We start from the raw sequence: 19,242 nt of genomic DNA on the forward strand, positions 1-19,242 counted from the left end.
TCACCAAGAAAAGCTAACTCTTTTATCCTTTTATGAATGACTCTTAGAATACCAAGGAATATGAAAAGTCACAAATTTAATTTTCAAGATTACAATTTGAAACACATTTCTAAGGAAATTAATTTTCCAAAAATGCATTTGTAAAATATAATTTGAAACACTTTTCTAACAAACCCCCACTTGTTTCAAATTTAGTTTTGATCGGCACAGTCATGTACATCAACAATGGTGTCTTTTTGACTTGAACCACTGCCTAGTGAATATGTTTCTTGATTCATCTAGGATCTTAGTGGACAAAGCCTTGAACTAAGAACCACGTTAACAAATCAAAAATATATCACATACACTTCTATTTTGGAGATGAAGTACTAAAGCCCGAGTGCTCTAAGGATTAAAGCCTTTAAATCCTATAGGAAGCGGCCAAACTTCCCACTCAGATCGGTGAATCCATCAAGGGTTAACTTACAAACCCCGTCATACAACTATGGATATTTCATTAAGAGAACTATATTCTCAACCTCTCACATGCGAGTTTCATTCGGTGAATCTATCAAGAGTTGTCTTGTCAACTCTAACCAAACCATTGGTCTATAGATTCATTAAGAGAATTGAATTCTCAACCTCTATCTCATACAGGATCATGCACATATACATCATAGGGAGGGAAATAAGAAATCTTATTCATGTGCACCAATAGTTGTAACATTATTTCATTCTTCCCATTGAAAACCCAGGAGAAAATCAACTGGGTTGGGTATCCATAATGTACAACTTACATTTCAATAGGGTTTAAACCCATCCCCCTCAATGTATCAGACACAAGGTCTCTTCCCAAACCTTTTGACAAAGGATCCGCCAAATTTAATCTTGATTTCACATACTGAATGGCTATAATTCCATCAGTTAGGTTCCTTCTCATGTGATTGTGCTTTAGACGAACTTGTCTAGATTTGCTGTTATTGTACTCGCTACTTGCCCGAAACAAAGCAGCCTTGTTATCACAATACGCTGTCAAATGTGGTATTGGCTTACTCCATATTGGTATATCAACCAATATGCTACTTAGCCAATCAGCTTCCTCTCCAGCAGAGGACAATGCAATGAATTCTGATTCCATAGTGAAGTGAGTAATACACGTCTGCCTCTTTGATTTTCAAGAAATCGCAGGTCCACCTAAAGAGAATATCCAGATAGTCACAGGTACAGAATCCTCTTTATCAGAATTCCATGTAGCATCACTATAGCCTTCAATAACTGCTGGGAAGCTACCATAATATAGTCCATAACTCAAAGTACTCTTCAAGTACCTCAATAATCGTAGAAGAACATTCCAGTGATCTCTCCCTGGATTACTTGTATACTTACTCAGTGTGCCAACATCATAAGCAATGTCTGGCCTTGTACAACATATTGCATACATAAGACTGCCAATAATCTTCGAATATTCAAGCTGTTCAATAGCTTGACCATTGTTGCGTAGCAACTTAACACTTAGGTCAAAAGGAGTAGGAGCAGGTGCATCATCAAAATGAATGAATTTCTTGAGGATCTTCTCAATATAACTTGATCGCGTAATAGCAATACTATTCAGAGATCTTACAATCTTGATTCCCATAATCATATCTACTTCACCAACGTCCTTCATGCTGAAATTCGAAGCAAGAAACCTCTTAGCTTCATTAACCTTTTCAATATATGTACCAAAGATGAGCATATCATCCACGTACAAGCATATAAGAACACTAGAATTATCTCTGAACTTGCTAAAGATGCAGATATCTCCTCAATTGATTACATATCCATTGGACAACATCACACTTTTGAACTTCTGATGCCACTGCTTAGGAGCCTGTTTTAAGCCATAGAGAGATTTCAATAGCTTGCAAACCTTGTGCTCCTGTCCAGGAGTGACAAATCCTTTAGGCTGCTCCGTGTAGACATTTTCCTCCAAATCACCATTGAGGAATGCTGTTTTAACATCCATCTGATGAATAACCAGATTATGAATAGCAGCGAAAGCAATAAGAAGTCTTATGGAAGTGATCCTTGTTACCGGAGCAAAAGTATCAAAATAGTCAAACTCTTTCTTTTGCTTATACCCTTTAGCAACTAATCGGGCCTTAAACTTGTCCAATGAGCCATCATCTTTGAATTTCCTTTTGAGGATCCATTTGCAACCAATAGGCTTACAACCTGTTGGATGATCTACCAAAATCCAAGTTGTGTTAGACATGATTGAATACATTTCACCATCAATAGCTTCACGCCAGAAAAGAGCATCATTAGAGGACATAGCTTCAGAATATGTATCTGGATCCTTGTCCACCATGAGAGTGCATAAATCAGGTCCAAATATTTTAGGAATAGCAACCCTTGAACTTCGTCTAGGTGTAACCCTTTCTGGTGATTCAACAGCTTTTCTCTTCAGTTCAGTTGAAGAACCAGCTTCAACTTTTCTGTCTTTCTTTGGACACACATTCTCAAAGAAATTTGCATGCACTGATTCGACAATCGTGTGAGGAGACGGAGTTTCCAGATTCAGAAATCTATAAGCTTTACTGGTTGTAGAATAACCAATAAAAATACAATCAACTCGCCTGTAACCGAGCTTTGGAGTATCCTTATCTGGTAACCTCACATGAGCTAAACATCCCCAAACTCTGAAATAAGAGATATTTGGTTTTCTGCCATTCCACAACTCATACGATATCTGATTGATCTTCTTTTGAGAGATCATGTTCAAAACATGACAAGCAGAAAACAAGGCTTCTACCCACAAATTTTCAGTTAGTCCAGAACTATTTAACATATAGTTAATCATTTCAATCAGAGTTCTATTCTTTCTTTCAGCTACACCATTTTGTTGAGGAGTATAAGATGCAGTTAATTGTCTTACAATTCCATCTTTTACAAAGATCATGAAATTCACCTTCATGTACTCACCTCCTCTATCTGAACGAATGGTCTTAATTTTCAAATTCAACTTGTTCTTAACTTCTGCTTTATATGCCTTAAACTTTTCAAAAGCTTCATCTTTTGATTTTAAAGGATATACACAGGCATATTTAGAATGGTCATCAATGAAGGTTATGAATAACGTTTGCTATCTCATGAAATGAAGTCCATTTCACAAATGTCAGTGTGAACTAACTCAAGGAGAGTGGTGGTTCTTTCAACAGATTTGAAGGGTTTCTTAGTGATCTTGCACTTGCTACATATCACACATTGAGTATCATGATTTCTATCACAATTACTTATAACCCCTTCACTAATCATGCGAGCAATTGAGTTATAGTTCACGTGACCTAATCTTTGATGTCATAAATCAAAGGACTCAACAATATAAGCAGAAATAATTTCATTTTCAATGCTAAGCTTAAACATGCCATTTACAGAATAGCCCTTACCAACAAACATACCATTTTTTGATAAAATGAATTTATCAGCTTCAAAGACCATCTCGAATCCATGCTCAGACAGAAGTGCTCTAGAGACAAGATGCTTGCGGATGTCGGGAGCATGCAACATATCCTTCAAAGTGATAACTTTTTCAGAAGTGAATTTGAGTTCAACAGTGCCCTTGCCAATAACCTTGGCGGATGATGAGTTGCCCATATACATTAGCATGCCATCCCCCACTAGTTCATAATGTTTGAAGAGAATCTTGTCTCCTGCAATATGTCGAGATGCACCAGTGTCAATCCACCATTCAACTTCATTTTCCACCATAAAGTTTTTAGTCACCATTGCGACGAGATCATTTGAGTCTTCTCTTTTCTCTTTCTTATTATCATTTCCATACTTAGGCTTGCGACAGTCTTTGGCAAAGTGGCCAATCTTGTGACAATTGTAACACTCCTTGTTCTTGGCAGGATTAGAGCTAGAAGGCTTGAAGTTCTTCGCATTCTTTGGTTTCAGAAAATTTTCTAGATTTCTCTTTTCAGAATCTTTCTTCTTCTCCTTGTCAAGAACAATATGTGCTTTAATTATCGGTTTCGTTACTGTCTCATTGTCACCTTTTCTAGTTTCCTCCTCAATGTGTAGATGTTGCATAAGTTGGTCAAGAGTGAGATCTTCTTTCTTGTGCTTCAACTTGTTGCAGTATTCCTTCCAAGATGGTGGAAGTTTAGTAACAATAGCCCCCACATGAAAATTCTCATCAAGAGTCATGCCTGCAGCAACAATATCATTAGCAATCAATTGGAATTCACGAACTTGAATAGAGACATCCTTATCATCATTCATTTTGAAGTCCATATAATTTGAAACCATAAATTTCTTTGAACTAGCTTCCTTTGCTTGGTAAACTGTTTTCAGAGTGTCCCATAAGTCTTTTGCAGTCATGAACTTTTTGGAGTACTGATCAAAGAAGGAATTAGACATCCACTAAGGATGTGATTCTTGCAAAAGTAGTCATTATCATTCCATTTAGCAATCTGATCATTGATTTCTTTGACTTGATCAGATGATGATTCCGCAGTTGGACTTGCAGGACATGGTTGAGTTAACACATAAGCCAATTGAAGTTGACGAAGGAAGAACTCCATCTTAGTCTGCCATCTCTGAAAGTTCTTTCCATCAAAAGTCTCAAAATTCGGGTGAACACTCTTATTAACTCCATTAGAAGCCATGAGAGTTAAACTATCTTCAATTTGTTAGAACAAGTGCACAAAATTAAAATAAGATACTACCCGAAAATATAAAGAAAGAACCAAGACTTAGAGGCGCGTAAATGCTTCTTGAAGATAGTTGAAGCCTTTCCCACATGCAAACGGAAGACAACTATGGTAGCACTATCGCCGGGATTCAACCAAGCCCAGATTCCCTGTGCATCCAAGAGAGTTGCATTTCTCTACAATGGATCGTGTATCCACCTCCGATCGATCAAACAAGTGAAACAAGTTTTTATTCAAAATGACTTTTCTCTTTGAAAATCAACTCTATGAAAAAGGATTGTATTTTTCATACTTCTCTCTTTTAAAAAGCTCAACTATTTTTCTCTTAATAGAAGCTATCCAAGAGACTCTCCATTTTTGGAATCACCCTTAATGAGAGAACTCAAGGCATTCAACTCAAATGAGAAAACCAAAGAGTCACCATTAATGGAATACAAAGAGTCACCAAGAAAAGCTGACTCTTTTGTCCTTTTGTGAATTACTCTTAGAATACCAAGGAATATGAAAAGTCACAAATTTATTTTCAAGATTATAATTTGAAACACATTTCTAATAAAATTAAATTTTCAAAAATGCATTTGTAAAATATAATTTGAAACACTTTTCTAACACATCCTTATAAGCAATCTTAGTAATTGAGTTGATCCTTGTAAGAACAGTCTGCACAAGATAAATTTTCAGATAGTTAACTGAAGTATAATAGTATAAAATTTGAACAAATCATGAATATTACTATTACTAATATTCATATCACTCTCTACAATATGAGAATTAATAAACACAACATTCAAATAACCAGAAAAAGAAAATGGAAGAAAGTAGAGTGACTAAGAAGCAAAAAGATCAAACTCCAGAAGTTTTGGAGCAATTGACTTGAAAATTATTTGACAATAAAATGGCTTCAAAACCCAATAAAATTAGGCAAACATAAGATAAAACAAAGCTCAAGCTGTAAATCATCAAAATATAATAGTAAAAAAGAAGATAAATTGGAAGAAAATTACCTGAAAAATATTGATCAGAACATATGAAACTTCCCAAAAAACAAATTTCAAACACACCCATCAAGACATTCATCATAGGAAGAAAGATATTAAATAATTTCTATACCTTGACATGGTTCTTATAGTAGCCTTTAACTACAAGATTTGTATAAAATGCATCATCAGAGCTTAAGGATTGCCATTGCTCTCTGGCCCACTGAACATATTGTTTTCTTCCCCCAAAATCCGGATAGTTATTCACCAAACTCAAAATCAAATGAACCCCATATTTTCTAGCCTCTGAAATCACAAAATCCAACCCCTAAAAGTATGGATTGATACAGTCAATCCATACTTTTGGGCTTGTTGAAAAATAGAAGACACATTTCCCAACTATGATCGGTCTGATGCAAAGGACATCATCCACTAAGAATTAAAACCATTTAGGTAAAAAGGTCTCCCATTTAGGACAAAGTGGGTTCCACTGGTTTTGACAAAACTCCCTTGGGCCAAAACTTGGTTGTGGGGTTCTTGTTGGAATGCCATTAGAGTTAAGAAAAGGAAGGTGTAGAAAATTCTCTTTCGGAGCATCTTTGGACCAAAAAAGATACCCATATGACAAAAGAGAAATGGCTATGACTTTTGACAATGTGGATATCCAGAATTTTTATAGTTGAGTTTTAGGATGAGTGGTTGAGGTTGATGAGTTCCTCTAGATGGAAAAAGACAAAGGCAAACAGTTAAAAGAAACAGTACAAAGAAAACCCAGTAATGCATAGTTTACTGTTCACCGCTGAGGTGGCAGCCCTCCCCTTCCTCCCTCGAATCTACATGGCATGAAAATTTCCTACGTGTCATGTGAACAATTAAAAGAAGAAAAGGAATTTTAGGCCATTTAGTCCAAACGCTTACTATCAATTCGTATATTGGTAACATTTCACCTCCACGTTTCTATTAAGTAGGCATTAATACCCCTTTAATTTAGCAGATAATTCCTCAAAAAATCTCTCTTTATGCACTTAGCAGATAATTCCTCAAAAAAATCTCTCTTTATTCCGTTATCTATGTTTAAAATCACACTCCCTCTTTATTCCGTTCCTATATTTTCGGTTTTGGCAACCTTAAATGCCAATCCTTTTCTTTCCAAAAGATAGACACGTTTCATTTAATTCTTTTTATTTTCTTAATTCGATTTGTTTTCCAAAATTTGCATATCCTTTAATAATTTGTTTCTAATTAGTTTTGTTTCTAAAATTGATGGCATTTATTTCGTTTCATGTTCCTAGCTTTTCCTTATAATATAAACTTATGGCCTTTTGGCTTTCCAAACGCATACGACATATAATCAATTTAGGAAAATATATAATCTCAAGGATATCTCACTGATTCCATTCCAAAGGTTTGTACTCCTACCGAACGCCTTTTCTTATTCCTTTTGGTGGTGAAAGACTACTGCGTTCATGAAGCATGTGTGTTTATGTAAGGCATATTTTGCATCCAATATATTTTGCTTATCTCTAAGGTTGTTTATGTAAGAGATGCTATTGAATCTTCTAATTCTCTTTTTTGAGGAGAAGAGTATCAGTTCTTTCTATCTATTTATTCTATTTTGTTTTGATTTCTTTGGGTTTTTAGGTGGTGGCGATGATCTTTCGGTGATTTTTTCCTTCCAACTAGACATATGGTTTGGCGACGTTCGAGTGCCACATGTGGGTTTTACCACCTAATCATATGTGGAATATTTTTATGTGAAATTCATATGTTTATTTGATTATTTTGCATACCACATGACCCATGTTGCTCTTATGATTAATCAACTTGTAAATTTCACAACAGTAAAAATATAGTACCCATTTTAATTTTCTCCTTTTCTTTTATGCTTATATATATGCATTTGCTTATTTATTTATAATTTTATTTTTTATGTGTTAGTACACGACCCAGAAGTAAAATCAAAAATATGGTCATTGAGGGTACAAGGTTGGTATATTCCTCTCTCTTCTCTCCTTTTCCTCATTTTTATGTTTGATGAATAAGATTTTAACTTTGTATTATTTAGTGAAAGAAATGCATTTTATGTTATAGTAAACATGTGGCCACCTTAACTGTTATGATTCAACATTACAGTAAGACTCACTTTTGAGACTGCATTATGCTTGAATCCTATCATAGATCAGCTGTTTTATGCATTAACTTTCTATACAAATACATAGTTGCTAATATTGCACAATCATGTTTTGATAATGGGTGCCTCTCATCCCTTTAAATTTTATAAGATTCATATCTAACTACGTTGAAGCTCAATCTGCTTTTGTTAAGGAAAAACTTTATCTATTATTTATTTCAATATCATATGTCCGAAATTTATACAACTTATCTGGTTTGCTTTGTTAAATTTTATGATTACAATGTTTTATTTTGTTCTCAAGATTCTTCTTTTCTTCAGTTGCTCTCAACGATAACTATTGATTTTCTATGTTTTATACCTTACTTTCACCATTTTTTCAACTTGTGCATCGTGCATCGCACGATTGGTCCCACTAGTATATATATATATATATATATATATATATATATATATATATATATATTAGAAAACATTTCCTACACACTTGTGTAGGTAAGTTACCTACACACTAGCTTAAAATACAGTGGGGGCCCACATTGTTTGGGTGATCCAAACCATTCATTTGAATGGTCCTCACATAGATAGGGTGTCCATTTCACGTCCATTTCACCTCCACAAGTGTGTGATATCTAAACCTAAACCAATCACGTCCATTTCACATCATAAAAATGGCATGAAATCCTATAATATCTATTTGAAATCATTTATATCCAATTCTCTATCTATATGAAATCATATAATATCTAAGGATATAATACGAGAATCCAAATATAATTCATTTTTGGAATTTGATATAAAATTAGATTATGATAGATTCACTAAGATATCACACACTTATGTCATTGCTAACTGATAAATTGCATAAATCTCTCTCTCTCTCACTTGTGATGGGGTGGCCATAACCCATTTGTACGGTTTCCTGTTCGGTTTTCAAACCGTTTTAGCAGTACTCGTTAGGAAATGCTAAGCCATTGATTAAAAAAAAAGGAGGCCCATTGCACGAGGTTCCCGCCATTTGCGGGGTCTGGGGTGAGCTAGATGTACACACATCCTTATTTCTGCTTTTTAGAGGGGCTATTTTCGTGACTCGAACCCGTGACCACCATATCACAATAGAGCAACCTTACCGTTGCGCCAAGGCTCCCCCTCTAAATGCTAAACCATTGATTATTGTAGTCTTTTATGGTACACATGAGATGTCCAATTGACATGGATCTACGATATCAACAGTCTCAATTGGACATATATATACATCCAATCAGACTGTCTCAATTGCACATACATTTCCCTCGGACCCAGAAATTGCATGTGAGCATTGATCCTGACTGCTTGTTCCTAACAGACACTTATTGGGCTCCTCTAATGTCACCTATCTGTGATCTGATGGGTTGATCCAAACAAAAACCAAATACAAGGCAAGGTACAATTGGGAACACCTTGATCTGATCAGCTAGGCCCTTTGATCCATCAAGCCTTAATTATAGTTATTATACTAAGAAAGGATAAACAGTTGATTTTTTGTAGTCTTTTATCTTACCCATCGGATAATAAATTTGGCTTTGGTTAAAGATCATGTCAATCCTGTCATGACGATCTAAAAAATCAACGGTCTTGATTGTATAAAATGTCCTTAGTGGGTCCCAAAATATGCTTGTTAACCTGATCCCGTCAATAACTGGTCCCCTACGTGATCCCCTCAATAAGTGTGTTCCTATAGTCCAGTATTTTTTAAAAAGTCCACACCTTGAGATGATCCAAACCGTCCATTTGAAGGGCCACAACGTAAGTAGTTTGTGCCCAAAAAAATATTTCCATATGATGATCTTAGCTCTCCGATCTATAGAGGTTTCCATAATAATTTGTGCCCCCAAAAATTATTTTCTATAGCTATTATAAAAGCACAATGATAAATTCATCCCCTTCTATTACAATATTCACCCCCTAATTTTCAAAATGGATTGTACATCCCGCCCACACCATAGGATGATCCTAACCGTCCATTTGACGGGCCAAATGTAAATAGGTTGTGCCCAAAAAATCATTTCCATCGGATGATCATATCCCTCTGATCTATAGAGGTTTGATTATATGGAGTTTCTCTATAGATATGAGGGCTAGGATCATCCTATGGAAATGATTTTTGGGGCACAACCTATTTACATTGTGGCCTGTCAAATAGACGGTTTGGATCATCCTATGGGGTGTGCTGTGCAGTCCATTTTGAAAAAGAGGGGGTTAATATTGTAATAGAAAGTGGTGAATTTATGACCTCCCTTATAAAAAAACTCTAATCGAACGTATGTAACTATGTATCATGGAACTCTCGGTGGTTGGTCTTGGGAGGGATGGTGAACTTTTTTATTGGCTGTTACAGGGGTGCAACTCAGGTCGGGTTGAGGCCAACCCGAACCCGACCCGACCCGACCAACCATTTACTCAACCCGAACCCGACGGGGTTCAACCCAACCCGACCCGACCCGAAGAACCCTTTTGGCCAACCCAAACCCGACCCAACCCGATATTTTAAGCTTAAAAAATATAAAAATTATTAAAAACGTCGGGTTGCCCAAGCCCTCAACGCGAACCCGGCCCCGAACCCGACTTTTTCCCGGGTTGAACCCGACGGGTTCGGGTTGAGCCCGCCCAAGTTGCACCCCTGTAAAGAGTGAGTGGCCAGTCAAAGGGGGCGAGAGTGGGGAAAATTGGGGCGAATTAATTATTCCCCAATAAGAGTTGGATTCTTCGAAGAAAGGTTAGATCTCCTTTGCATGTTAGATTCTTCGAAGAAAGGAGAACCATATTTCACTACTACAGGCAAGGCAGGACAATTTCCTTCTCAACCCAGATTGCACTTCTACATGCAAGGTGGAATTCTTTCCTTACTTTGTTCTCTACAAATCTTTGATGAATACTACTGTTTGATTTAATGCCTAAGCCAAGAGATTTAGAATCCATGTCTTTGACTGTTAGGTTTTGAACTTCACATTAAACCCACTTGAAATCCAGTCTGATTTACAGTTTTTGCGTTATGAATCGGTTTGCAACGTGATTGATCTTCTTAGAGGGAAGATCAGCCTCTTGACCCACTTCGAGGCAAGGGTCAATCCTCCTTTGACCCACTTCGAGGGAAGGGTCAGTCCTCCTTTGTACTAAAAAAGACACAATTTCTGAAATAAATTTCTTTATTCGTTCGACAAAAAGACTACTTACATGTTATTTATAGAAAACCCACTTGATCACTTCCTCTAAAACTCCTACCCAAGCCAATCTAGATAACCCTTGTCTCTACGACTCCTATATCCATTCCAAAACAACTGTAAACTAATTTATTCCACCCCAAGTGGGGACCATCTAGGAACATAACATTTTGCTTCAACTGGGTTTTTTTCGCTCCTTTCTTGAAATGGAGGATCCTAAAGTTGGGAATCCATCTGGGTTCTATGCAAGTATCTGTAATTTCTTCAAAAGGTGCCTTTTTGGTGTGCTCTCTTTTGGTCCCATTCCTCAACACATAGCCTTTATCATGGATGGAAACAGACGATTTGCCAAATGCCGGAATTTGAAACCTGGCAGTGGTCACAAAGTTGGATTTTTGGCTCTCATGTCTATTCTCCAACACTGTTATGAATTAGGTGTGAAGTATGTGACTGTCTATGCTTTTAGCATTGACAATTTCAATCGAAAACCCGAAGAAGTTCATTCTGTTATGGAACTAATGCAGGAGAAAATCGAAGGTTTGCTCAAAGAAGAGAGTATTGTGAATAAGTATGGGATTAAGGTTAAATTTATTGGGAATTTGAATCTTTTAGATGAGCCCGTGAGGATTGCTGCTGAGAAGGCAATGTCGGCTACTGCGGGGAACACGAGAGCAGTACTTTCAATCTGTGTAGCTTATACTTGCACTGATGAGATTGTTCATGCTGTCCAAGAATCATACAATGAGAAACGAGCCGATGTTTTGGGAACAGATTTGAATGGTGTTGATAATGGTTTAGAAGAATGTGTGGTCACATTGGCGGATTTGGAGAGGCACATGTATACGGCAGGGTGCCCTGATCCTGACATACTGGTTAGGACTTCTGGCGAGACTCGGCTCAGCAATTTTCTTCTTTGGCAGACTACATTTTGCTACTTGCTTGCTCCTGATGTTCTTTGGCCAGACATCTCTCTCAGGCACTTGGTGTGGGCCATTTTGGAATATCAACGAGTTTATCCTTATTTGGAGAAGAAAAAGCAATGTTTATGAATCGTTGGTTCTTTCAATTCTGAAAGTTTCAGCTTGTAGATTATATTGGTACCTACACAAGCTTTTGAACTATCAATGCAATGCAGGTAAGGTGAGTTCTAGTGGTTCCTTCGTAGCCTATCCCTACATGTTGGGAGGGATATTTTCTTCATTATATAGGATCTTCAATCCGATCGGGTGAGAGTGATATGCTCTTGAAATGTACTGCCACAACAGAGACTACAGTTTGTTCTTGTATTGCTTCTAATATTTATGATAGAAATCAAGCTTTGACTACTGTGCTTCATTCGATTTTATATCATTAATTTTGAATATTTCCAATGCCAATATACCATCTTATTAGAATTGAATGTCTGTTTTCATGTTCGCTGGTCTTGTCCTTGAAAAGATAAAATTCAAGGCAAATCGCATTTTAGCCCCACAACTTAGCAACCGAGGACCTTGTTAGCTTATTCTTGCTTCATGTAGATTTCTCTTATGATTTGATTTGTATCGGACCATCTCGGTCTCCCTTTCATTAATGAAACTTCCCACCATTCAAGAAAAAAAAATTGCAACTGAGGAAACAGAAGGTGACAGTTGACAAACCATAACATTTTACAGACTTCGTAATTAATCTTTAAATTTCAGATCATGGATGTAAAGAGTAATTGATAACAATTAGTAAGTCCATTCATTGAGTTCAAGAAGTTGTGGTCACTCAATATAGAAGAGATCTTTAGATATAAAATGTAAAAGCCCAACTCAAGCAATGAACCAGATGTGGTTCCACTGATTCTTAAAGTTCTAACTTACAATAGTAGTTCCAGAGGTATAATCAAGCTCCTTAGAGATAGGTTTCTTCATCCTCAATCACTTGAACATAGAGATGTTTGTTGGAGCGGAAAACACACATCAGCGGCCTCTCTGGAGTTCCTTCGACCTGCAAACAAGAAATCAAAGGTAGACTATTAAACAAAAAATTGCAATATGGAAAGGAAAAAACAACTATTTCAACATTGAGAACAGATAAAATGAAAAATTAAATTATGAATTACATGAACTGTTCCAGAAGTAGATGGGGGAAGCGACAAATGCAACATCAAGAAAGAAAAAATGAAAATATTAATAGAAGGCAAAAGAATGGAAGAAATGAAAGCAAAACCGAACAGTGTAAATGTCAACCACTATCTACCTCTGCAATCATACTACAATCGCATATCCAACTACCTGACCTAGCCAAGCTGAGGACATGTTGGTATTCAAGTTACAAGGTAGTCCTATAAGGATATGGAAGTGAGTTAAAGTGTTGCCAAATACTTTCCTTCAATTTTTCTTTATTTTTTTTAAATGACAAGCATTTTTTTTCAATGCTCCTTGAAACAAAATAAATTACAGCAAGGGAATAGTGGCCCCATAACCAATCTCTACTAGGCTTTCTACATAGGACAAATTGTCCTGAGATGACAGAAAATGCCATAATACAAGATGAAAGTAAAAAAAAAAAACTATGCTATAGGGAAAATATTGCTAATGACCAATCCGTTCTGGACTACCCCTTGCTTAACCAATTGATCTGCTTACAAGTTGGCCGACCTCTATTGATGAACATGATGGGGATTGATGAGGGTACTCAAATCTGAAATTTTAGAGAGGATCGATGCAAGCTTCCATGGTCTCTCTGACATCCCTTTAGCCCACGAAACCACCACTTTTGAATCCCCTTCGATAATACGATCTCCAATGAAACATTCCTTGAAATACGAGGATCAATCAGTAGTGTTCTCTCCTCCACCTCATTTGAATCTGTTGTTCCACATGCCTCGGAATAGCACTTGATAGTTCTGCCTTCATGATCCCTAAAGATACCCCGTAGTGTTTCCTTTAGAGCTACCTTCAAAATTCAACTTTATTATATTGCTTTGAGGTGGATACTATTTAGGTGAGGCTTTATTTTATGTCCTTTTCTCCCAAAAGATTGACTTCCAATTGTGGAGGGAGATGCTTGAGGGGATCATCACAATGGCCGACCTATCGTTGTACCAAGCAAGTAAATTGAGCTTAATGTCCATGATGATCTTAACAAGGGATTTTCTTTCGCTAAGTGTCTGTTCCGGTGAGGGTAAAAAGGGGGTAAAACATTCATTTACCCCCTATGAAAAGATGGTTGTTCCAATGGGCATAAATGAGAAAAAATACTCCGTAAGTCGCTTCCGCATCCTTAACCATATACCCCCAAATGAGGGAAGTAGCATACTCTCCAACAGGGTAAGTAGAAGTTGCAAAAGTTGGAGACTGAATGAGGTATGTCGGATAAGTCTTTCGCAGAACCCTACAAAGTCGAGTTTTCGACTTTTCTATCCCGGTTCATCCCTCCTGCCCCCATTTTCTCCCTGTTCTTCCCTCCCTTTCTCCAGCTCTGACTGTAAATCGTTGCTATTTGAAAATCAGCTACAAAAACTCACCTCTTTTTGTGCATCAATTTCCAAATCAGAACTGAATCAGAACCGGATCAGAGCTGACATTTTTATCCCTATTCTCTTTCCAACGGAATTTCTCCACTACCGCCTCAGCTATCGCAGCAATGTCCAAGCACTTCTAGATCTATGCAGCGACGGTGGTGTCGACCGCCTATAATCCACGCTGCCCACATCATCTATGGCAGAAGCATCCAAGCACTGCTAAATCCAGAACGTACTTACCATGGTTGGGATTGACAGGGAGGTATGCTTAAATAAACCTTCGCCATTTAATTTATGAGATTGTTGTGGTTTGGTTGGAAGAATCCTATGATGTTCTTGTACGAAATTTTTATTCTACAATTTTGTCTTCTGCAAGAATTAGGAAATGAGATCATTTGTGAGTTGACAATTAGAAGGAAGAAGAAATCACATAAAGGAAGTAGGCTCTTTGGGGATTTTTGAGTCTAAACAGAAATGAAGCCATGCCATCCAATTGTATGAATGTCCTAAACAAAACTGGATCTTCCTCAAACAGAAGCTTGTGCATATGGACAAAATAATCATGTTCAGTGCTTGGTTTCTCGCAGTGGCACTGAGGATGACAAGGAAAAGATGGGTAGAACTATTGTGGAAGATGAGGTGCACATTAGCCATCAAAGTTCAATTGTAAAGTTTCTGCTTCCTCGTTATATTTTGGATAGTATTTAAAGTTCATCGTTGCCCAAGAGTAGTGTTGCATGGATTCGGATTCGTGTGTCGGGATCCGACACTGATTCGAGGTGTCGGATTCGGCAAACCTCCAAAAGTAGGATTCAGATTCGGTGATTTTTAAATAAAATAAAATTTTGAAAATTTAAAAGTTTTATGTCTATGCATATATATTCATGAAAAATGTGAGGGCTGAGGGTTGAGGCGAGTTTTGTATTAAGAGAGTTGAAGGATGAAGGGGGTCGACATTCGAGGGTCGAGGCGCAAGGGTTTTTATTAAAAGAGTACGGGTTGTACTTTCATATAGAAATAGTTAAGAAGAAAATACATTAAAAGGGAAAATATACTGGATTCACATTTCTAAAGAGACAACAATGAATCGGATTCGCCATAAGAAAAACAGGATTCGTGCGGGACACGGTTACGACAAGAATCCAGGTGTGTCCCACGTGAATGCATGTCCGATTCAGATGCGGAGATGTGTCGTCATGGATTCGGCATAGGGGGCAAAGAATCGATGCAACATAGCCCAAGAGATATAAATAAAATATGGTGCCAAACCAAGTGGTCAGTCTAAAGGCTTCTTGCAATTAGAGCACGTTTTGGTTAAGAAAGAAAATTCACGAAGTTTTATAGGTTCTTAACTCTTAAGTCAGCTATGTAGAGATTCTTTTGTAAGCCTTACTAGTTAGAGAAAGAAGGTAGCTTCCATATTTTTTGTTATTATTGGTGCTTCTTTGTGCTAGTTGTGCCAAGCAATGGAATGACAATATAAATCATACTTTTGAATTATTATATATAATCTGCCTTAATTGTTATTTGATTGAAAAAAATAACATTGGTCTTGAATCCTACCATTGGATTAGGACTTTGATCAAAGTTAAGGAGGAATGTCGGTCACTTTTGGATCGTTTCCTTTCAATTATAGTGGAGCTTTGTTGTAGAACTTTCTATGATTGGATTGTTTCCTTTCACCTTGTTTCTTGATTATAAATTTATCATATTCGTACTAGATTATTAGTTTAGACATGATTTTTGGTTATAGTGGTGGTGATCAAAGTAGATCCCACATGATATTGTTGTTGCAATGAAAGCCTGATTGTCTGTTCAATGCATTCCCTTTAATTATGGTTATTTTTTTTTGAAAGTTGACAAATTTCATTAATATTAAGATAGCATTCGGGACCAGTAGTCCCAGCCTGCTTTACAGAATATTAAGGTGGACAAGACCGACATGCCGGGACTAGTCCAAAAGATATAAAAAGCATTAACATTTGTTTATACTCATCCCTGTATTACACAAAAGACTGTATTCTCTACATCTACTTTCCTCCGAAATAAATTCTTCCCCAAAAGCACCCCAGCTTCTATCCTGCATTATTTCAGGAACGAACCTGAATATATCATTAATATATCACACCGGACAAAAACTGGTGAACCCAAGGATATCCTTTCCTGGGTGCTACAAGAAATATTCTCTCCATCCCCTTCTTTCCTACAACTCTCAACGTGACCACCCATGGAACTTCTAGAGATCTCTATGTCCTTCCATCCTACACAGCTTGGAAGAAACAACAACCATCCAACGATTCTCATGGGACAAAATTAATTCCTTCCGGCACAAATTATCAAGAAGATTAAAATTAGACTTCGTTGTCTTCCATCTCTACCGTTCCTTAGCAAAAACAGAATTATAGAAGGTCATTGAAGGACCGCCAGGCAACGCCAAGACCAAAAAACTGTATATTGCAAAAGCCACCTGCCTAACTTCATTTAGTTTATACTACAACGAATTTTTCACTCATATTGACCTTAGTTTTCCTATCTCGCTTCGGGCCGGAAAGCGAATATACAGGGTTAAAACCCTCGGCCCTTTTTCATCACTTACTTCCTCTCCACATCATTACTTTCCTGCAGAGCTGTGATTGGCATTGAATAGAATAAATTTTTCGTAGCATCCAAATCCTCCTCATAGGAACGCCTATTTACCAGAGAAATTGTATTCAAATGGTGTTATTTTTTGTTGCAAGCTGGTTGATGTCTTGCTTCTTGAGCATAAGGTGGTTTTGGAAAAAGATATTTTAGGGTCATTCGCTCGACAAAAAATGCTTCATTAGATGCTGAGCATAAAGGGCCATTGTCTAAGAAATGGATCATGTAGTGTAGCTTTCTTATTTTTTGACGATCTAAACCACTCATTTAGTTGTCTCATAGAGAAGCTATGGTACAAATAATTTCTTGGGATGATGATTTTAGTCCTCTGATCTAATTGGTGTAAAATGCACGGTTTAGAAATGTTGTATACTTAGAAATTAAGTTGGCCTTGATTGCTTGGACTAGAGTTAAAAGCGGGCTTACATATGGAGTTGGGGAAACACTTAGAAATTGGCACTCAGTCATTTGGGAGAAGAAAAGCAAGATGAAAATCACCCCTAATGGAAATCGCCTCCGATGGGTTGGGTCAAGTTGAATTTTGATGGAAGTTCTATCGGTAACCCAGGTCGTGCAAGGATTGTGGCTTGATTCGGGAAGGTAATGGTGGGGTATTGATGTCATTCTCGGGCCTGGCTGGTGTATGCGATGCTAATGAAGCAGAAGCCAGGGCTTCATTGTTTGGTCTAAGATGGTATGTGAGCCATAACTTGGGTCCTCTTATTATTGAAGGGGACTCCTTGAATGCACTAGCTTGGGCTTCTAATAAGAGTGGGGTCCGTTGAAGCTTGAGCACATCACCACTGAAATTCAGGATTTGGTCCGCGTTATTTGCCCTAAAATCCATCATATGAGAAGGTCTGCCAATGAGAGGGCAAATCGTTTAGCTAAGGATGCGGTCAACTTGGCATCTATCACTGTGGATTACACTCCTACATCGAATGGTGTCTTATAGGAGGTGGCGGTCTCTTCGTCAACGCTAGCTTGGCGGGTCCGGTATTTCTACTCTTATATTGGTTGGGGACTTTTGGGTTTTTTTTTTCCTTTGTAGCCGTGTATCTACGTTTCGGCTTGCTTTTCGGTTGGGGCTGTTTTCCTCTCTTTTGTTGTAAATCCCTTGTTTACATTGGAATGATAATCGTTACCTTTCAAAAGAAAAAAAGAAATGTTATATACTTGCCCCCTTTGATATGTGGTCAGTGTGAAAATTGGAAAGCAAATATCCCCTAAGTTTACGCGACACATTAGAACAACAGAAATTAATTCAAAGATAAACAAATTCAGGGTAAGTAGAATACTGTGAAATGGTTTACCCAAAAATAGATTATCCCCTCGTATTTACCCTTACTGATTTGTATCTTACCAACAGTTTTTCTCTTTCTAGATTGCAACTGGTGATAGTTGAAACATGATGAAATGTTGGAGGAAAAAAAAATCGGGGAATGCTTATTAAAACTTACACAAACATATCTACGGGACCGCATGATCAGATCTATGTGGAAGGTTAGAAAATTAGATGTAGTGAATTACAAGTTGGACATCATGATTATTATCAGAACTATTTGTGGTCTGGATCAAGAGCGCATCCCACTTTGGATTTTCCATTATTGAGCATTGTTACAGTAAGCTGCACTGTAGCTTTGAGCCCACTCTTTCTTTTGGGCAGCGTATTTAGTAAATGCAATTCCTACCTTAACTGAGCTTGTCCACTTCTTTCAGATAACTACATCCAAATAGGCAGGAAATGCCATGAATATCAATCTCAATAGAACCTTCTGTCATTTGAATCTTTTTGGAGGGTTGTCAAAATTAATTTTACTCCCAACTTAATGCAGATGCCAATAGGCCACCAAGATTTTGAATGAGACAGAGCTTTTCCTCACTGGTCTTCGTAAATAGGGAGCTTTCAAGAGACCCTTCAGAGGCCTAGTTTGCTCACATTCCTAAGGAAGCTAATGAGATAATGGATAATATGGTGAGGGTGTATGTATAAGACACCTTGAATCTAGTTTTAGAACAACAAAAAAGACGAAAAGACTAGAAGAGAGGAGAAGAAGAGAAGTCATAGGTTAAGAAGAAGAGAAAAGAGATGAGAAGAAGAGAAGTCATGGGGTAAGACGAACAAAAG

At 37.3% G+C, this 19,242-nt stretch overlaps 1 protein-coding gene across 1 annotated transcript; it reads left to right on the forward strand.

Moving 5' to 3' along the window:
• The first annotated feature begins 10,477 nt into the window (after positions 1 to 10,477).
• On the forward strand, positions 10,478 to 12,309 carry LOC143865538 (dehydrodolichyl diphosphate synthase CPT3-like). The gene has a single exon (XM_077375856.1). It carries the CDS (start codon positions 11,191 to 11,193, stop codon positions 12,031 to 12,033), a length of 843 nt encoding a protein of 280 aa, XP_077231971.1. The 5' UTR covers positions 10,478 to 11,190; the 3' UTR covers positions 12,034 to 12,309.
• Positions 12,310 to 19,242: the final 6,933 nt, after the last annotated feature.

The sequence above is a fragment of the Tasmannia lanceolata genome, unplaced genomic scaffold, assembly GCF_043159265.1.
Source record: "Tasmannia lanceolata isolate RefF3 unplaced genomic scaffold, GAP_Taslan_0.1 ptg000090l, whole genome shotgun sequence".
In the NCBI taxonomy this organism is placed as follows: Eukaryota; Viridiplantae; Streptophyta; class Magnoliopsida; order Canellales; family Winteraceae; genus Tasmannia; species Tasmannia lanceolata.

Bases quoted from the DNA above. Each gene is read 5' to 3' on its own strand.
- LOC143865538 (XM_077375856.1), top strand. From the start codon at position 11,191: ATGGAGGATCCTAAAGTTGGGAATCCATCTGGGTTCTATGCAAGTATC.